Raw genomic sequence first — 19265 nt, 5'->3', positions numbered from 1 at the left:
ACACAAGCAAGGTGCTGTTCTATTGTAAGTAAGTAAGTAAAATGTATTTATATAGCACTTTTCACAGATAAAATCATAAGGTGCTTCACAATATAACAACAAAATACAGTTCTAGCTAGACACCAGAAACACATTGACATATGTATAAAAAGCAACACATTTGCCTGTATTTAGTAACTTGTCCCATCTCTGAGCACATTGCTATCCAGAGAAATCTGTCTTTTGCATGACTTTATGACTGGTAACTGGATTTGTAGATAATGAATGGAAATCCCTGGAGGCCACATGGACCAATTTTTTACCTCGCCTGTAACTGCTGACAGACGCTATTCCTGAATACACTATGACCCTCTCCATCACTGCTTCATCTCCTGAAATCATTTCTCCGCTTTCTCCACCGATCAAATTGTAAATGAGTAAAAGCTTGTTCATGCAGCGCCTGTCTCCATCAAAACAAATACAGTTTGACAATGGAAATGACACACACTCGTTTTTTTAGATGACAATATGTCGTTTATTTTCTATATTTTAAAGGTTTATTATTTACAAACAAAATAAACAAAAAAAAGATTTTTTGACAAACACTGTTTGTCTGCATATTGTTGTAAGAAAGTTTACATTTATCTTTCTTTCATCTGTATCAAGTAACCAACTGACAGTTCTTTTTGTCTAAGCCTTGGATTACATAAATGAGCTGAACAGTGACCATGTGAGCGGGGTTTAAGAGGACCAAGCAGCTTGTCGTAGCTTCTGCCCCTTCTCTTCACTACGCATATCATCAGTAAACATATGAAACCTGTGGACCTGTCATCAAAACCAAAAAACATGGTTTGTCCTCTCCGGGCATTTTTCTCACTTCTTTTTGCATTTCTTTTTTTTCTCAAACCAACAAAACAACAAACAAAAAGAAATATACAAATATATGTGCTGGTTTGTTGAGTCTCTATACTGCTAATATGTAAGCTCATTAGTTTGTGTTGTACATCACCATTAATGCCCATTCCAGTATGTTAGTTGTGATTGGTATAGTGAAAAAGCACATAGTTGGGAAGCTCTCCCTCCAAAGGCAAGTATCAAAAACAGCACAAACTAACAGTGCTGCTATCCATCTTGACTGTGTACTAGTTCCTATACGCTATGGCATATTCACAATTAAGCACTCCTCGTTGTAAATAGAACATCTCCCCCTCATTTAGAACCCTCATACAGGATCAGGGCAGCACAAATTCTCTGGGATATTGCTCCTTTACTAACTCATTCAACATCTAACCTAGCTGAAAGAATCTTTTTTTAGTAAATCAGAAAGTGCAATTTAAAACAAAGACAATGACTTGTTTTGCTTTGGCCAGTTACCTTCCATACATCAATATTCAACCCAAACATCAGTGGCTAGCTACAAAGAAAGGTATAAAGGTGCTCCAAATTTGTACAATGTCTCATTGAGCGTGATATTACTGCAAGTCTAAAGATTGCACTTTTTTTTCAACTGTACATTACCTCATTAAATATGCTATATAGCTTGACTGACAATGTTAGAAAAAACCTGCCTCTAGAAGTTCATATTGTATGTTAAGATACCAATTGGGTAATCTGAGACATTTGGCCATCATCATTGCTTACTCCTTTCCTGTCTAAAAACACTGGGACATAGAACACATACAGTATAGTAAGAATGAATGCGCAGTTGTGTGCAGAAGTACCCCCTATACACACCCGAGCTCACACTCATAACAGAAGATGAAACATGGCTATAGTTTAGGCACAAATACTTAAGAATGTCCATGTGAAAAGTCAATGTTTCTGTTCACACACAGATAACGTCTAGGCAGACAGACGATGAACAAAACATAATCTAACATTACACTTAACGTCAACATTTTTTGAGATAGTATCTTTTTAAGCATTTGTGACAGTGCATGCTTTCATGACATTGGTGGGTTGACTGTATTGGTACACTATCAACACGATCTGTAGCGAAGACTTGAAATCTTTTCAAAACGGTATCTCTAAGGGCTTAGTCACTTTGAACTGATGGGCTATTTGGTTGCCATGAAAACTATGACTCTAAATAGTTCCCATTTGACCCACTGTATGAAGACAGCAGTAAGGCCTTGCGCACAAACGGCAATATACTGTATGTGCATGAAAATGGCCCTGTAAGCCGACATGGATGGCTTATTTTAGTTGAGTCATGAAATACTTTGGTTATTGGAAGATTAGAATATTCATAATAGTTAATTTTCTTTTTGATAGAGTCGCAATTTATTGGGGCTTGACCTTGCTTCTCTGCCTTAACATCAGTCAGTCAGGTCAGTTTAGAGTAGCTAAGCCCACATGATGGATTTACATGAGACAGAAACCTTAATGCAAACCAGCATTTCTTTTTCCGACTTGTGACAGGAAAACACCTCTCAGTGAAAATGTCCTCACGCACACTTGAGTGACTGATGTCTTTAACTTATGTGTTGAAAATGTCGTGCCAGGCTCTTCAACTACATGAATTGTGATTTGACTGCGTACGGTACAGTTTTAGTCAAGAAGCGGATGAGCAAGCACAGAATTTGTAGTTAAAAAAAAAAAGAAGAGTAAGCCTCATTTTGGTTCTTAAACACTACATTTCATAGAATTATCAGTTTGATATATGAACCAAAGAAGCATTCTTAAAATGATCCTTAGCAGTTTGGGGAAATGAGGCTAGAAAAGACACATTTACTTTCTATAGGATGACTTTGAAATCAAGTTGTGTTTTGTAGGTAAATATTGTATACGTTCAGTTGGTGTGAAATGAAAGACTATATTAGGACTAAGAATCGTATACAGACAGAGGGAGGGATTCTTACTTTAAATGTCCTTAAATCAGGCATTTCTCAGCATCAGGTAGTGCTAGCTATTGCATTAAGGTTTGTTTATCTCTTATGAAACGTGTGTATTTTGTCACTTAACCTTTTTCACATATAGATGATATCCAGGTTCCTGATAGAAATAAGACATTGTTATGATAGAGAATGCACCACACAGTATCTGTAAATACTAGATCTACAAAACTATTTACAGCACACATATAGGTAATCTTTATGTCACAGTCTATTGCATAATGGTGATAATCTTTAGTTTATAAATATTATAAATATACACAGAATTTTTAAGCAACATTACATAACATATCAGCCATCTGAAATCAGAAATAGAAAACAATAGCATCCATCAATATCTTTCTCCACACTCCATTCTCCGCGAAAATAAACAAAGAAAGCAGCATTTCTATTATCTATTCCCTTTGGACCCATAACACTGTCATGGTTTGTATGTGAGCCGCTGTGGGGGTATAGTGGCTCAGCAGACTGCATTTCTGTTGCTGTGAGCAACATAACACTTTGTTACAGTATCTGTGTTGATTTCTGAAATGAGGGTTCAGGAAATTAGTATGAGAGTGTGTGCTTTTTGAGATTATTTGTCCGAGTTTGTTTGCATTTTATTATTCCACAGTGGTGCCTAAAGCTGATTAATAGGAGAAGATAATTTGTCTCTTCCTCAGTGGTAAAATAAAGAAAGAGAAAAATAGTCATTGTCAGAATCCACAATGCATTCCAGTTAAAAAAACAAACAGAAAGCAATAAAATAAAATAAAACAATGTCATACATTGTATATAATTCTTTATATTTCTCAGAAAGGAAGACTCATGTTTATACTACAGCTTTTAAATTGCCATTGTCAAATATTCTAGTTGGATTTTACACACATGGTCACATGCACGCACACACACACTCACACACCCATACATACAGCAGTGTATATACAGTATATATATGTATATACACACACACACACACACACACACATATATATATATATTGTGGTTTTGTGTATGTGTGTGTGTGTGTGTGTGTGTGTGTGTGTGTATACATATATATTTATATATAGAGATAGCGTAAAAGAAAAGAGAGATGTATCTGTGTAATATACATTCTTAAGTTTAGGGAGACAATCTGTCTAAAATATAATACAAGGGCTTTTATGTACAGGATTTCTATGAGGTTATTTTAGAATAAAATTGGAGAGAAACAAAAATGCTGAAGGTCCTCACTTTTATCTCTTTTGTTGTATCTCCATTTTTAAATATGAATTGAAATATATGGAAGTTTAAAAAATGAGAAGGGAAAAATGGGATCATAAATTTGATGCAAAACGCATTTTGTCTTGCTCAGTCTCTGTACTGCTCAGGACAGAATCTCTTCTAGATCCGGGGGATTCCCTGTGCTGGGTTGATGATGATGCTGCTGCCGCCACTGCCGCAGCCGCCGCTGCTGCTGCGGCTGAGCGCACAGGGGGCAATGCTCCTGACGACATCTGGCGGAATAAATTGACCCTCTGGGGCACTGTGGTGCGGATGCCACTCTGCAGATTCATCCCCTGGATCGCTGCCGCCGTTGGTGGCACAATGGAGGCCAAAGAGTCTCCTGAGGCTGGGTGTACTCTGGGCCCCAGAGATGTGTCATGTGGCAGTGATGGTTGGGAGGCCGATAAGTGTCTAACATCTCGACTCAAGCTGCCTGACTGAAGAGCCTGTGTGCTCTTGTGGATTTCTCCCCGCTGAGGTGAAGGGACCTGCTGCTGCTGTGGTGACGGCTGCTGCTGCTGCTGCTGCTGCTGCTGCTGCTGCTGCTGCGTTGCAGAGGCTGCGGCTGCACTTGACACAGCAGGCTGCTGGGCAAGCTGTTGCTGTGTGGATAGAGATGGTTGGGCAATGGGCTGCTGGATAAGTGACAGCTGGGAGGCTGTGCGTGAGCCATACTGGAAGCTCCGGCTAGCCAGAGGGGTCTGCACGGGGGGACTACACATGGCAGCCGTGAAGGAGCAGGGCGACATGATCGCTCCTTGCTGCTGGAGTGGGGTCTGTGGGTTAGTTAAGGATGAATTCAGGTTGCCATGGGAAAGACTGGGAGCAGGGTAAACCCCCTGCGCTGCAGCAGCAGCGGCAGCTGCTGGTAGCATGCGGGCAGCAGAAGCATTGGCAATAGCTGAAGCACTATAGGTCATAGGTACAGAAGACTGCTGAAGCTGACTTGTGCCGAAGGCAGTTGGGAAGGGCGGTTGGGCTGGTGAGTTAATGATGGAGTTTCCTGACATTGGTGTTGAGTTCATCCCGGTGACTGACTGTTTGCGGTCCACCATCATCACCATCTCCCTGTCCTGACGGATAATCTGCTTCAATATCTCGTTCTCCTGTGTGTTGAAAACACCGGCGTTCAGATCCTTCTGGAACTTCTGCAGCAGCAAGGAGTTCTTCTTCCCTGTTGGGGTGCAGTCAGAAGAGGTGAGCACATAAAGCCATGGCAAACTTTGGTTGCCCTAAACCACAGGAAAAGGGCAGGATTCAGGACAGGGATGATAAAGATGCAGCTTGTATGTTTTAGTAGGAAGACTTGAGTGCATTTGCATTATGAAGCAAAGAATTTCATCTTGATTCACTCCACTAATTTCAACTTTGTCGCTCTTACGAGCTGCATCTTTTCAAGTCCACTAATGTCTGTCATATTGAATATAAAGTGTGAAGGACATTGAATGGTAATGACTATGGGGAAAATTACGGTCTGAGAGGAGTGAAGGACACATAAGGAGACAAAGATTGCTCAAAGTATGACGTGATAGCATAGACTGTGAAGGTGCTGACAATGAAACACAGAAGAATACTGATGAGTTGTACCCATATGTCACGTTACTGAAGTTTTTTTTTGAAGAAGAAAAGACAAAGTCTAAGCTCTAGGAATACATTTAAAGCCACATTATATTTAAATCACAAGAACTCCGCTAAAACACATCACAAGAACACTTAGAATAATGCCTTTTTTATGAACAAGGTGACAATAAAAACAAACAAAGAAAGCGACAAAAGTCTATTCCTAACATACTACCTCAGTGGGTACAGATTGTAAATATAATTCTACATTAAATACCTTTTAAGGAAAACTAAACTTAACTCACCTTACCACAGCATGCTATGTTATCTTTTTCATTAAGATTTGCATGGTATTCTCTGAAGATATGTTTTCATTTTTATAAATAAAATAAAAATAAAAAGTTTGTTATTCTTTAATGTGAACATATTTGTCTGCAAAGTTAAATATTAATTATAAATCTTTCCTTAATACCGAATACAGTTTGTTTTTTAAAGTGTTATATATGTGCACTACAAAGAGCATTTTTAGCCCACAGGCCTGTAAATATTTCCCGGCCTGTCAAAAGTCATGGGCTGTGATAATAAAAGCTTGACAGATGGCTTCTTTAAACACCTAACACTTTTGTGGCTTTTATGAGTTTGGGAGCAAAACTGTGGTAAAATGCTACGTGGTACTAAAAAGCATGAAAGACATCTTGAAACTGGTCTTTTGTAGAAAGAATGGCCACATTTGAACAATGATAATAGTAAAGATCTGTGTAACATCTTTACTTAGAGGATGTCTATACTGTAATTACTGTTGACCTTGAGTATTGACAGGCTGTGACGTGTTATTTGTCGGTAAAGGAGACTGAATTGACTTTCAGTGTGCTGAAGGCTTTAGCCACAGTCAATCAATCACTAAGCTCCGTCCTTGAGGGCTGAAGCGGCATTTGCTGGGTGGCTTTCTCTCTTCTCAAGGCTGCCAACAAGCCATGCATTCAGCTATAAGACAGGACTTTCACAGCTGTAACAGCTGAAAGTGGATTAATGTTATGTTTTGCAGCCATTTCTCAGAATCAAGTTCGCCATTTGACGTTGTCCATTTTGACTGCAACAGTCACTACAGGGTCGGGTAGTTAAGGGCTAAAACTAGCACCACATAAACGACTACTGTACACTTACAAGGCTGCTTTCATTGCATTTTTAAAGGTGGTAGGGTTAAACTCTGTAGATCGGAAGGATGAAACATATTCATTATTTCTCCAAATAGAACCTGTGAGGGTCTGAATGTTTGCTGGAAGTTAGACAGAGTGGTATTGTTAGGATTTCAGGGCAACAGTGCTTAAGATGTCATCAAAATGAAACGGGAAGTTATCATTGTGGTGCACTGTAATGTGTACATACAATTGTCTAGACTAGGCAGAAGAACAGTTTGAACTCAGACTTGCTGCTCATACATTTTGTTTGGCAGTTACAGGCTACCAGTAATGTATACAGTGTGCCGTCTGTCTCATCTGTTGCTGTTCCTGCTGCCCTTCTAGATTCTTCTGGCTGCTTCTTACAGTGTTTCTCTGCTCCTCTAATCTCTCTTTGACATTTCATCGCAAAAGATAAACAGACATGTATCAAAGAATATAACAGACCTTTAGAGCTACTGTATGTATTTACTTACATTTAAGTAATTTTTAAGAAGCAAATTATTTTCCGTGCAAGATTATGACTATGGGGACTTAGATTGTTTTTTCATCAAAGAAAATAATCAGAATGGATGTTTGTTGTGCATTAGTAGAATAGGTAAAATTTCAAAATATCACTTTAAGTCAAGGTAAACTTTTATCCATGGAATGTTAAACTAACCAAAGCTAAATAGGAGGAGCTGAATTTGACTCATTAACCAACTGTGAGGTTGACATTTTAGTGCTACTTAACCAATGTCATGGTAAATGTCAGAACTCCGTATGAAACATAAACACATACAGTAACATGTGAGTTTGAGTTTGCCCTAATACACACCTTGTTCCTTATAGAAAAACTGGCCTGCTCTGACAGTTTCTGATAGTTTTTTTTTTTTTACAGTGCAATTCTCTACAGGCAGAACTCGTAATGGGAGAGAGAGGCAAACAAAGCACTGACTGTATATTTCTGTTTAAAATATTCTGGACTGTTTTCCCAAATGAATGCCAGTGGTAATTTCTGAACATGTCTGCAAAATGCAGTTTACCTGATTTAAAACTCAGAAGATAAAAAGAAGATGTCAACATATTATCCCTTAAAAAACAAAATGCAAACAAACAAAAACATAAATAAAATGTAAACACCACTCATGGATAAAGAAAGGTTCCCTTTTTTTGCATACAAAACTGTACAATTGAAATAAAAAATGATCAGATATGGGTTGAATCACCATTTGGAAATAATGCAATTATAGTATGAACTATGTTGCTTATTTGTCTTTCCCTGGCACAGTAGAACCAGTGTGATGTTCAATATACAAACATCACCTATCAATTTGATTTCAAAAGATAATACTACAGTAATTAACCCATATCTGAAATCTAAAACATAATCATTGTAAAACAGTCTGAAAGCCAACAAACACACCAAACAAACACGTAAAAAAACAAGCAAAACACAAACATCATAATGTTAACATACATCATAAATAATGAAGGCTGTATTTGATAAAATTCACAAATTTTGAGATTAATTCAAGGCTTTGCAGAAAAATTAAAAAAATGTTCATTCTAATTTACAATTGAATTTGATAAATCATTTCACCAATAATCTGTAATAAATTGTTTAATTTATGAGTCACTGCAGGGAATGTTTTCTTGATTCTTCTTGTTGAGGGTTATTTAGTACACCATTACTAAAGAACTTTTAAAGAGGATAACTTGTGTAAATGTGCATGGAAAAAATGATAATGGATTAAATTAAATTAAAAACTTGCCCTCCACATGTGCTCAATATGACATTACTGTAGCTCTGTGTTTGAATACAGTTTAAGCCAAAAGATGTGATTACCTAATTCTTTGATAAGTTTCAGTGAAGTACAAAAATTTTTCCAAATGATTTATACAAAAGACAGAATTCATATTGCAAGTCAGACAATCAGAAACAAACTATATTTTTTTCTATTTGTGAAAACATGAATAAATAATGAAATGGGATTTCTGCATGTAACAAAAAGTGTATGTGGCATTGCATTAGTAAAGTTTTTTTACTAATCTGCACGCATGATTTCATTTGTGAATACACTTTGAACAAAGGATTCAAAGGTTAAATAAAAATGTCACTGAGCATGTGCCCATAATCCTGTTAGATCTGTGAAAGTCTGTTACAAAATAAACATGGGATGTAACACTGAATGGAATTCCTTTGTTTCTTTGATTGTCTTAGTTGTTGACATTTTGAATGTGTCCATCAAAACATCTGCAGGACTGGTGTGGGTGACTTGAATTATGTGTCACTGATGCAGGAATTAAACAGTTTGTGTAACCTTCAGCAAGAGGTCAAACTCCTGGAGGAAGAATTTGAGACCGGATCCATTTAGCAAGCCTCTATAGGTCAATTTGTCCCTGTTCGAATATTGGAATTGGAATAAAGTGTTTACCTGATGCCTACTCGTCGGCCAGGACACTCTTGAAAACGAGATGTGCTCGTCTCAAGACGGACTCCTGGTCAAATAATTTTTAGATAGATAAAAGATAATGTCAAATGTGCAACACGTTATTGGTTTCAAAGCATGGTTACTTTTTTTTCTTTTCCTTTTTAGAGCAAGACAAGCATGTAACCAAATGCAGTTCATATATAGAAACGATACAACCAGCACGGATCATGACAAAGTATCATCCCTCGTATGAGACAAAACCCCCTTCATGGTTAGTCTGAAAGGATGGATTGATATATATATATATATAACTCTGAGAAGTGTCAGAGTGGGCAGCTTTCATTTGCTAACATTTAGCTATAGTGAAACTGAGCTTTTAACTTTCATAAAAAGGGCAAATGTAGATTTTGACTGTTAAGGCCAAAGGGCATACAGTATGTTGTGAAGGGCACAAATCCATACACTTCACTACAGGGCAAATAAAGAATCTGTTTTTATTTTATGCTAGTCCAAAAAAATACAACCTTGTCTCCTGTGAATTAGGCTCATATGCAGCTACTTCACAATTAGCTATTAGTGTTCAGTTTCAATGCAAGAAGAAGTGACATGCGTAAAGCACAGAGAAAAGTGTGGGCGTTGACTTCTGGGTGGATAGAAGTGCAAAGCTAGAGGTGAAGGTTTGTGTCTTGTATTAAATTAGAAATGAGTGTTGTCATTTGTAAAAATTTAAACATTCTCAGTAGTTTTTTTCTTACCTTAACCATGCTTCAGCTGCCATGAGCAGATATTGTAAGAATAAACACTGATGGTGAACATTTCGCAGATTTGTTCAAAATAACGTTTGCAGACACGGCTTGTATAAATTTGGATGTGAACATTTTGCAGATATGTTTTGTGTTTGTCAGATATTTTGATATAATCCAGTCATCCATCCACTATACCCCCCCCCCCCCCCCCGCCCTCCATATAAAAGAAGTAAATAGTAGTAGATGAACTTAATTCTAAGGAGAAAAGGTTGTCTCAACAGTGACACACATCTGTTGTTGGATTCTGATTTACTCTAAGTGGTCTTGTTCCAGATGTATTGTTCATTGCTTGTTGCTGACTTGCCTGACGCTACAGTATTTCAATGTTGAGTCAACACTTGGGTTGCAAAGCAATTCAATATTGATGTGCCTGTGTCAGGCAAAATGATACACAAATACAAAGCCATGACAAAGAAAAACAACAATAACAGATAGAAAAGTAGATACAGACTGCAAGCTTAACCACTGATATGAGACAACATTGGCACACTGTCACTATGGAAAGTCAACTTTAGTTTTGTATTCAGTTGATATTGTTTTCTGGTTTATATAATAGGGAAACAAATCACCAAACATTGTGGTCTCTAGTGTTACTGGCAGGCATAAAGGTTTGTTGGCAAGAAGGCAGCTTTATTGGTAAAAGCCAGCAGCGCCGCACTGAGAAGGTGTGGCTAATTTATGATAATGAGCTGCTTGGGTTGTCTGTGTAGCAGCCATAAAAGCTAATGATATGAAACATAAATCATTTCAAAAGTGTCTTATTTAACAAATTCCATTTCTTTCTGCATAATACATAATAATAAACTAAAATTTTGTTTTTGATTTTTCTCTTTCTGTGCAAAGGAGGAAGCAGTTCTATGAAACAGCAGGACTGCATGAAAATATTTACTTTATTCACCACCAGTAACCTGGAGAGCATCCAGCTGCAATTGAAAAAATAAAGAGGCTTGCCTCAATAAATTAGCTTTACTGTCTGCTGATTACTTGCAAACCTTACAAAGGTGGGAAATGCTTTTCAAACATATCGTGAAGTTCTCTGGAGCTTTCAGTTAATTCAATGTATCATAAATCCCTAATGAATTAGAGCATGACTAGCAAGACACTTTGCCGTGACCTTATTTTTATATTTTATATTCTGTTATTTAATTAGAGGTTAGATTAAAATGCACTGTAATATTTTAAAATGTTCCAATAGTAATTCATGGCATTTCATATCATTTTATACAGTAACATACATTGTGTCATTTCTTTTCACCAGTGTTTGTACAGTTTTTTTTCATATGCCCTTAGTATATCCTTACTGTATGTAGACTATATGGTGGTATAACCTCCTTTCCTCATTATATCTATCTAGAAGTTTGTCAGGTAAAGGAAGATATTTGTTTGCTAGTTGTTACATGTGGAAATACACTAGTCAGAATATTCGTAGCACATCAACACTATGATGGCACATACATTACAGCGGTAAGGTACAGTATGGCAATCGCACTATTCTGCTGTACTGCCTCACTGACAGTGTACGATAGCTGAGCTACTAAGAAAACAATAATGTACTTTAAGAAATGAATGCATGCTATTCACGTGTCCATACACATCAGTGTGTTTTGAATCTGTACCTGCCTTTTTTGTTTTAACGAAATGTCATTGTATTTCCTAATGGGGGTTGGGTAAGACTGATACCAGATCTTAAAATACATACAGTAGTATCTGAGATATCAACACAAATAATACTCATTAAACACTTAAAGTTTACTAACTATACACACTGAAATGTCTATATGAAATGTGCTGAATTCATTGTCAAGTTATATATATATATAAGAGGTAATAAAACGAATACATTTTCATTTCAAAAAGATACATATAATTAATGCAGCAAAACATAAGCAAAGACAAAGACACATTCTACTTCTGTCAGTTTAAAAATATTTTTTAGACAACACTTTAATATTGTCATATTATCTTCTACATGTTTAATATGTCAGGTCCAATCAAAGTATTAAAGCAGATTGAACACATTTAAAAAAGGAGAGGGAGAATGTGCAACATAAGGGTCAATGCAACCAATTATTGCCCTGTTTGCCGTACATACATGTGCCCCTTTTGTAAACTGTAACAAATCTATGTGTCTGAACCATTATCATTTATTCTATTTCAGCTACAATCTGTCAGGGCCAAGCTCTTCTATCAGACTATGAAAATAAGGAAGCATTGTTGATAATGAGGGTATAGTTGAATGAAACTATACAGGCCTGTTGGCCTGATGGATGTTTGGGCCTATAACAACTCCCTGATGTCACCTGGCCCTGCTCTTATTTCTTTTTTTGTTTCTTCTGGCTGATTTTGAGTACTCTGATATGGGGTGGGGTGCTGCTCATACCCAGGAGTGCAGATGGGTGGAAAGAGGGCCAGACACACATGCATGTGAGGTTAGCTTCCATCCACTCGCTGACATCCAGTGGGGGGGTCAACACCAAACCAACAAGGGGGCGAAGTGACTCCCTCCCGGACAGCGACATGCACTGCCTTCCAGTTAATCCAACCACAAAACGCTACTTTGGTTCTTTAGAAGGATTAATGCTGGTTACAACATTTTTTTTCTTTCACGTTATTTAAGATAAAGAAATAGACAGAAGTAAAAATAAATAGCATACAGGTCATGCAGCACAAGATGGCAGACACAATGCTTTTATGAAGAAAGAAGGCAAACGAATACTGATTAAGACAAGACGACAAGGCACGATGACAGGCAAGAGATCCGACCAATCAGACAGGACAATAATTAAATGTAGGCAGGTCTTACCAATGCGGTCCAATCGGTCAATGGCAACAGTTTCGAAAGCACGTCGCATCATGGGGTACTCTTCTAGCACCTCATTGAAATGGTCAACAGAGAGAGAGAAGAGTCGACAGTAGGTGTCTGCACGCACACTCGCAGTTCGCCTGCCCTTGGTGAGCAGACAGATCTCTGTTTGATGGGGACACAAAGAGACAAAAGAAAACATAGGGTGAGAGCAGAAGACATTTTGAGACATGATGAAACGGTTACAGAAGTGAAGACTGTAGAAGGACATTAACAAAATTATCCCAGTAATTACAGCATAGATTACCATATAGATGAACCTTGAGTACAAGAGGTATAGAAGCAGAAGCTAATGTGGATGCAGGACTGCATCAGTGCACTGCATCAGTTGTGAGACAGTGTATAACTAAGCAGAGTGGTTACTTAGGTAGTTTAGCCCAGTGGTTCCCAACTTCCCAAAGGGTTGAAGACAAATCTCAGGGGTCATGAAAATTTGTATATTTTAATTTTAAATATAGGATAATTTACCAAGAAATGAAACCACCTGAGAAGTTGAGAGGGGATATCTCTCTTCAGCGGAACTACTAAGAACTCATAGACATCTGAAATGTGAAAAGGGGCCCTAATTAGATGCTGCTTATTTGTAAGGGATCAGAATCCAAGAACGTTGGGAATCTAAAGTAAAATGTAGTGTGGTATAAAAAGTTACATTTTCCCTCTGAAATGTAGAGGATTAGAATTACAAAGGATAAAATGGAAATACTAATGAGGAAAGTAAGATGTACATAAGTGCAGCGCTTGAGTAAATATACTTAGTTACTTTCAGGGGAGGTGGGGGGGTTGTAATCTGAAAGAGGCTTGAGAGGGAAAAAAGATAATCTTCCCAACTTTGTCAACTCCACTCTAGTTTCATTCAGCTATACCCTACATGCAAAGGCTAATTCAGCCCACTTTTACTGAGGATTTGAAATATGTCAGAAAGTGTTCTCTTAGTAGGGTGCTTATAATTACTAATACTCATTCATACTAAAATCGTCTGAACAGCAATGAGATGATTGCAAACAGACCACATGCTGAGGGAAAAAGGTCATGCTTTTGATTCAGCCTACAATTTTAATGTCCAAAATAGGGGTTTCACTTCTGATGTCAATAACAACAGACTAAAATCCAGTTTCTATGGTACAGTGATTAGACAAGATGATTTCATACATGTGTTTAAGAAAACTAATCTCAGTATTGCTATCCTGTAAAGGACTTGCAAACTAATCTGAATTTCCTCACCTGTGTGTCTTATTGAGCTAGCAGTAAATGATACGTGATGGTAACACCTAACATTAACAAGGCCTGAGCTCCTCAGTGTTTTCATGAATCAGTGACATAAAGCAGAAAGTGCACATAATGCACAATCAATCAATCAATCTGCCTTGTATTTATTCAACCTACATCTTTTTCTTCTCTTTAGCTTTCAGTGCCTGTCTTCCCAGTATCAAATTCCCTTGCTTTCTGTTCAGTCCTGTTCACCCGCCAACACCACTCGACCTCCACCCACATTTGCACTTCAGTCCAGTCAAGAGCGCAACTTCCATCTTCATTAAATCGTTAAATGTTAACTTGTCGTGGTGTGATCTTTTCTGGCTATGCTATGAGCTGTCGTGAAAATAGAGCACAGAGTATGCAAGGTGTGAGAGCAACACTCTCAAGCTGTAGGTGTGAATAAGGTGTCCGTGCTGTTATAATGGTACCTCTGTTAACACAAGATACACAGAGAAAAAGACAGCGACAGAAAGAAAAACTTGCGCTTTGTTAATTTTGTTTTCACAAAGGTGAAGAAACAGAGGCAGACACAAAGACAGTTAGTGGTTGATCCACAAGCTAGCATGAGGCGCTGTGCGGCTGCATCCAGAGGTAAATGTTTTACTTATCAGTGATCGACTAGTGGCTCAGGTCTAGTAAGGTGGGTTAAGTTGGCTGTATTGGAGAGCTGGAAACGGCTGACATCCCCCAAATTACTGACTCTCATGGCACTCAATTTGGACTAATGCCTAATACAGCTTTGAAACTTGTTAAAATGAAGCACTTCTAATTACTGCTTTGTCATTTCAGTTCATACTGAAACATTTCCCAACCATAGATTCAACCAGTACAATCAAATGATTAGTTGGAACTTGGTGCCAAGGTAAGCTACTCTGTTGCATCTGTTATTCTCCAAATCACTAGGTATAATTGTAATTGACAATTAGAGCCAATGTGACCTGAAAGCCCTGAAGTGGTAGCTAAAAATGTTCCTCACTATGAAAAACACAAGTATTAAAACATGTTTTAAAGGAATGGTTTGCCATTTTGGAATCTCAGACGTGTTGAGTGGTATCAATCTTGTCATCTAAGTCTCAACAAGAAAGTGAATAAGCACATTTCCCAAAATGCCAGTTCTTTCAATAGTAGAATGTATATTTTGGCTAGACATGCAGGAGGTTTTATGTGACTTTTTCTGCCAAGGCGACCTGATCTACTAGTAGGAGTCACTAATAAAGCAACCAGCATGAGAACTCTTTAGCCGTGTTTTTACCAAAGGAACCATACCCCGGAACTAGGAACCTTTGGAGGAACTCACTGCGTTTCCACCGAAGGGACCAGGGTCTAAATTTAGTTCTAGGGTCTTTATTTTAACCACCAAAAAGTCCCTGCTTGGGGGGGTAGTACTTTCCAAAAGTACCGGTACTTTGGAGGGGATGGGGCTTGCCTTGCAGTGAATTTCTGAATGGATGAGTAGAGGCTACTGGCTTTAAATCAAGCATGTCGGCTGTTTTACTACTACTGCTCCTCTCTTTTCCACCGTTGTTTGCAAACCAATAAATCACAATCAATAGTCAGATAGCGCACACACAAGTCTCACAGATGGAATTACACTAAATACTGGGTCCGAAGTTGTTGTTTGAAGTTTTCATCTGTCAGGAAGTTTTTACACAGAGCCGAAGTTGGTCTCCTCCTCTCCAAAACAAGCGGAACAGCTGATTACAGCAGGTAATATAGCTCCTCCGACGCTTCGGCGGACACAGACGTGAGTCCTGCAGCCAATGTGCAGCTCTTGTCGGCTGGAACTGTTTTAATAACCTTATAAACTGTCTCGATTTTATGTTTCTTTCTCTGTGCTGGAGTTCTTTTATGAACTTGATGGCTTTATCCAGTTTGTTTTTAAATGTATGTCAAACTTTATTGTCTCTCCATTATACTCCCACAAAAAAAGCTGTTTCTAATGGTCAAGCATAGCCTATAGTTATTCATTATATTCCAATCAAATCTGATGTTCATTTATAAATTTTGCTCATGGATTGTTGTTACTAAAAATTATGACTGTGCATCGCTTTGTATGGCCTACATCAGCTGGTTAATTTGCCTAATCTTCACAGGTGGAAACGCACACAACAGTGGGCTGAAGGAACCTTTTAGTTCCCTGAAAAGAGATCTGGGGACTAAAATGTCCAGGTACTTTTGTTGGAAACGCGGCTCTTGCAGCTTCCCACCAATCAATGCAACCCAGACATTACAATGCCTGGAATTGAACCACAGGCCCCTGTAGTGGTGGCTGAGAATTTTAGCCTTCAGTTTTTTAAGCTGTTCATGTTCTGTTTCTTCTCAGAAACTGCAGTGAGGCGGATAATTTGCTCTTCCTAGCTCTGCTTTGATTCTGTTGTCAGGTAGCCACACCACCCTATAACTGAACTGCAGAATAACGGCACAAGCAACAGTGGGAAACATTTCTTCTATTTTTTGCTTTCCTCTGTTGGAATAGCACTTTCAAACTGTGCTAATTCATTCTGTCAGACTACAGTGAACTCCATTTGTGAGTGATTGTTTGAGAGGATGAAAGCATCATGCTGACAAGTAGCTGACAGACAGAAGGAAAGGCTGTGCTGTGCTTACCCACTGTCCACTGTTTTAACACTATATACACATTTTTTTTTTACATCAAATTGTTCAGCTTGTTCAGCAGTTTTTTCTTAAAATTTAAATATCAAAATTCAAGTGTCAGGGGCAGTACACAAAACAGAAGAGGCCAAGTATTAAAATGAAGACTGAGAATCTGATTTCATAAAGGTAATGGTGTGGCCTCTGGTGGTGTGATTCTTACTCAACTATTTTTGAACAGCCAAAAATTGTGCATTTAAGCACAATTTAGTTGCTCCTCTGTTGCTGGCAGGTGGAAAACTGAAAAATTTCCAAACTAGGGAACAGACATATTATAGATATTTTAAAACTCTTGTCACCTAAAAGACCTGGTGCGGTTTGACACGTATCTGCTGCCTTGTCACAAACACAAAGCATCACCGCTGACCCCAGGAGCATTGTGGATAATTTGCCTTTACTTCATGTGTCACATACTCTCATGGCAACCAGCTCCCCTGCTCCTGCACCCCATGGCTGGGACTAAAGAGAGGGAGTCCCACAGGACTAAGACATTCAAGTCCAATAGGGATTTCATCTGCTGTCTGTCATTGTCCTAGCATTATACTCCAGTAGTCCCTTAGCCTCAGAGTGACTTCACTACAGAGCTGTGTGGTACCAATATGTAATCCTATTCACAGGGGCCCAGGAGTGATTACTGTGATACCTTTTTAGCATGCAAGCTTAGCATTGACCATGGTTGGAGGTGCTTTGTGACCTACTGTCCTCATAGATGTCCTCCTCATTACTATGCTAATAGTTTCCTGTGGCTGCACTCTGTTTTTGTACTCGCTCTCCCTCCCTCTGTTTCATTCTCAGTCCCCCTCACTGATTTCTCATTCTGGCCACGGTATGGCCTGGTTGTAAGGGGAGTGTGTATCATCGGAGAAAAGGGGGAAGAGTGAGGTGCCTGGCACAGCCAGCTGCTCCCAACTCAGGGCTCATCTACTAATGCCATACAAACGGGTAAAAATACCAGCTGGGCAGAAGGCAACGGCAGGTGGCCGGGCACCAATAAAACTCAGCAAAATGAGCAGTGCACCCTTTATTATTTGGACAGATAGAACAGATATCTTTTAATTAAAAGATTAAATGACTCATTAAATGGGAACATCTACTGTATGTTCTCCAGGTTCTCTGTATGTTTTTTTCCATTTTCAGTGAACTTATTGGTCACATGGTCAGCTTCTTGCACTACCAGTTGCACTTATGAACTCCTTTAGATTCTGGTGAATCAATATGAACTGATTTGGACATATCTGCGCAGAATGAGAGCACACCAGACAGTAAAAACACACACAAATACACACAAATTAGAGGTACTATTTTGTGGTACAGAATAACCTTGAAAATGTTTGAGACAAAGCTTGAAAAAGATCATCCAAAAATCCCTGATAAGTATCCTCTGTCTAGCTTCCTCAATACATTTCCTGAATTTTTAAATTTGGTCTCCAGAGGTTAGTTTACAGGGGAAACTTTAGCTCAGGTAGCCTAGCAATTGTTTGCTAGGCTACGTGTAAACTGTTTTTACTACATGTTGCCATTATACTCCAGTTTAGAGCTGAAGGGATGACTCCATCAATTAGTCAATTGATAGAAAGTCAGTTGTCAACAACTGATAGTTTGACTGCACTTTCAAACATTCTACTATGTGAGGATCTTCAGTGAAAACAATGGGAAACAAGTTCTCAAGTCATCAACAAGTACATTTTTTAAGGTGAAATGTTTGTGTGTAAATGTATCTGGCCACCATTTACACACTCACACAGTCACACTCTTTTAGCTCCGTGTTTGGTCTCTACCTTCTCACCTGAGGGAAATATACATAGTTCTGTGCGCGCCACTTTAAATTCTAGTTGCTATGCATGCATGACCGGGAAGCTACGCTTTAGGCAGTTGCCTCTGCCTTACACAGCCTGCATGGAACGCTCGCATGTAGTTTCCAAATTTAAACCTTTCCCACTCTCCGACACCTGGCAGACCCGGTCGAGGCCTGGGAATGCATGCTCACACGTGGCTACAAAGTCGACACAGCCCTGTTAGAAACTTAGGCTAAATATCCACTCCTTGCCAACACAAGCACAGCCACACCTACTCCTAAAAACACCGCAGTAGCGACAGATGTCAAATTTAAATGTTTTCACAGAGGCGAGACTCATTCCAAGGTTCACACGGCTGTCGGTGGGGCATTTTCCTGGGACTGCACAGTAGACAACAACACAGACTGCCACACTGCATACAAGCCTAGCGCTGACATGTTATGACACCAAATCCGTGCCATCCCTGACCTGTACTGGTCCTGTGGGAGTGGCCGGCTGTACCAAACTCTGCCGGAAGGATGGAGAGGTACATGCGCGAAAGTAGTATTGGCATTGGATGTCCTGATCATGCCATACGAAGCCTCACAGGCAGAAATGCTCCAGCCAAGACTTTTTCTCCATTGA

The 19265-nt window shown here is 38.8% G+C and overlaps 1 protein-coding gene across 1 annotated transcript in view; it reads right to left on the bottom strand.

Moving 5' to 3' along the window:
* Positions 1-3856: 3856 nt before the first annotated feature.
* The window catches only part of LOC119915098 (potassium/sodium hyperpolarization-activated cyclic nucleotide-gated channel 1), a 77385-nt gene continuing 61976 nt past the window's right edge, over positions 3857-19265 (bottom strand). The window contains exons 7-8 of the mRNA XM_038734676.1: positions 12880-13044; positions 3857-5292 (exon numbers count right to left, since the gene is read on the bottom strand). Coding sequence (XP_038590604.1) covers positions 4169-5292; positions 12880-13044 — 1289 coding nt within the window. The 3' untranslated portion in view covers positions 3857-4168. The remainder of the gene's footprint in view (positions 5293-12879; positions 13045-19265) is intronic.

Source organism: Micropterus salmoides, unplaced genomic scaffold (genome assembly GCF_014851395.1).
Source record: "Micropterus salmoides isolate LMB-PRFRI ecotype aquatic unplaced genomic scaffold, ASM1485139v1 Ms_hic_scaffold_20, whole genome shotgun sequence".
NCBI classification, from domain to species: Eukaryota; Metazoa; Chordata; class Actinopteri; order Centrarchiformes; family Centrarchidae; genus Micropterus; species Micropterus salmoides.
This window is presented reverse-complemented; position numbering and strand designations above follow the sequence as displayed.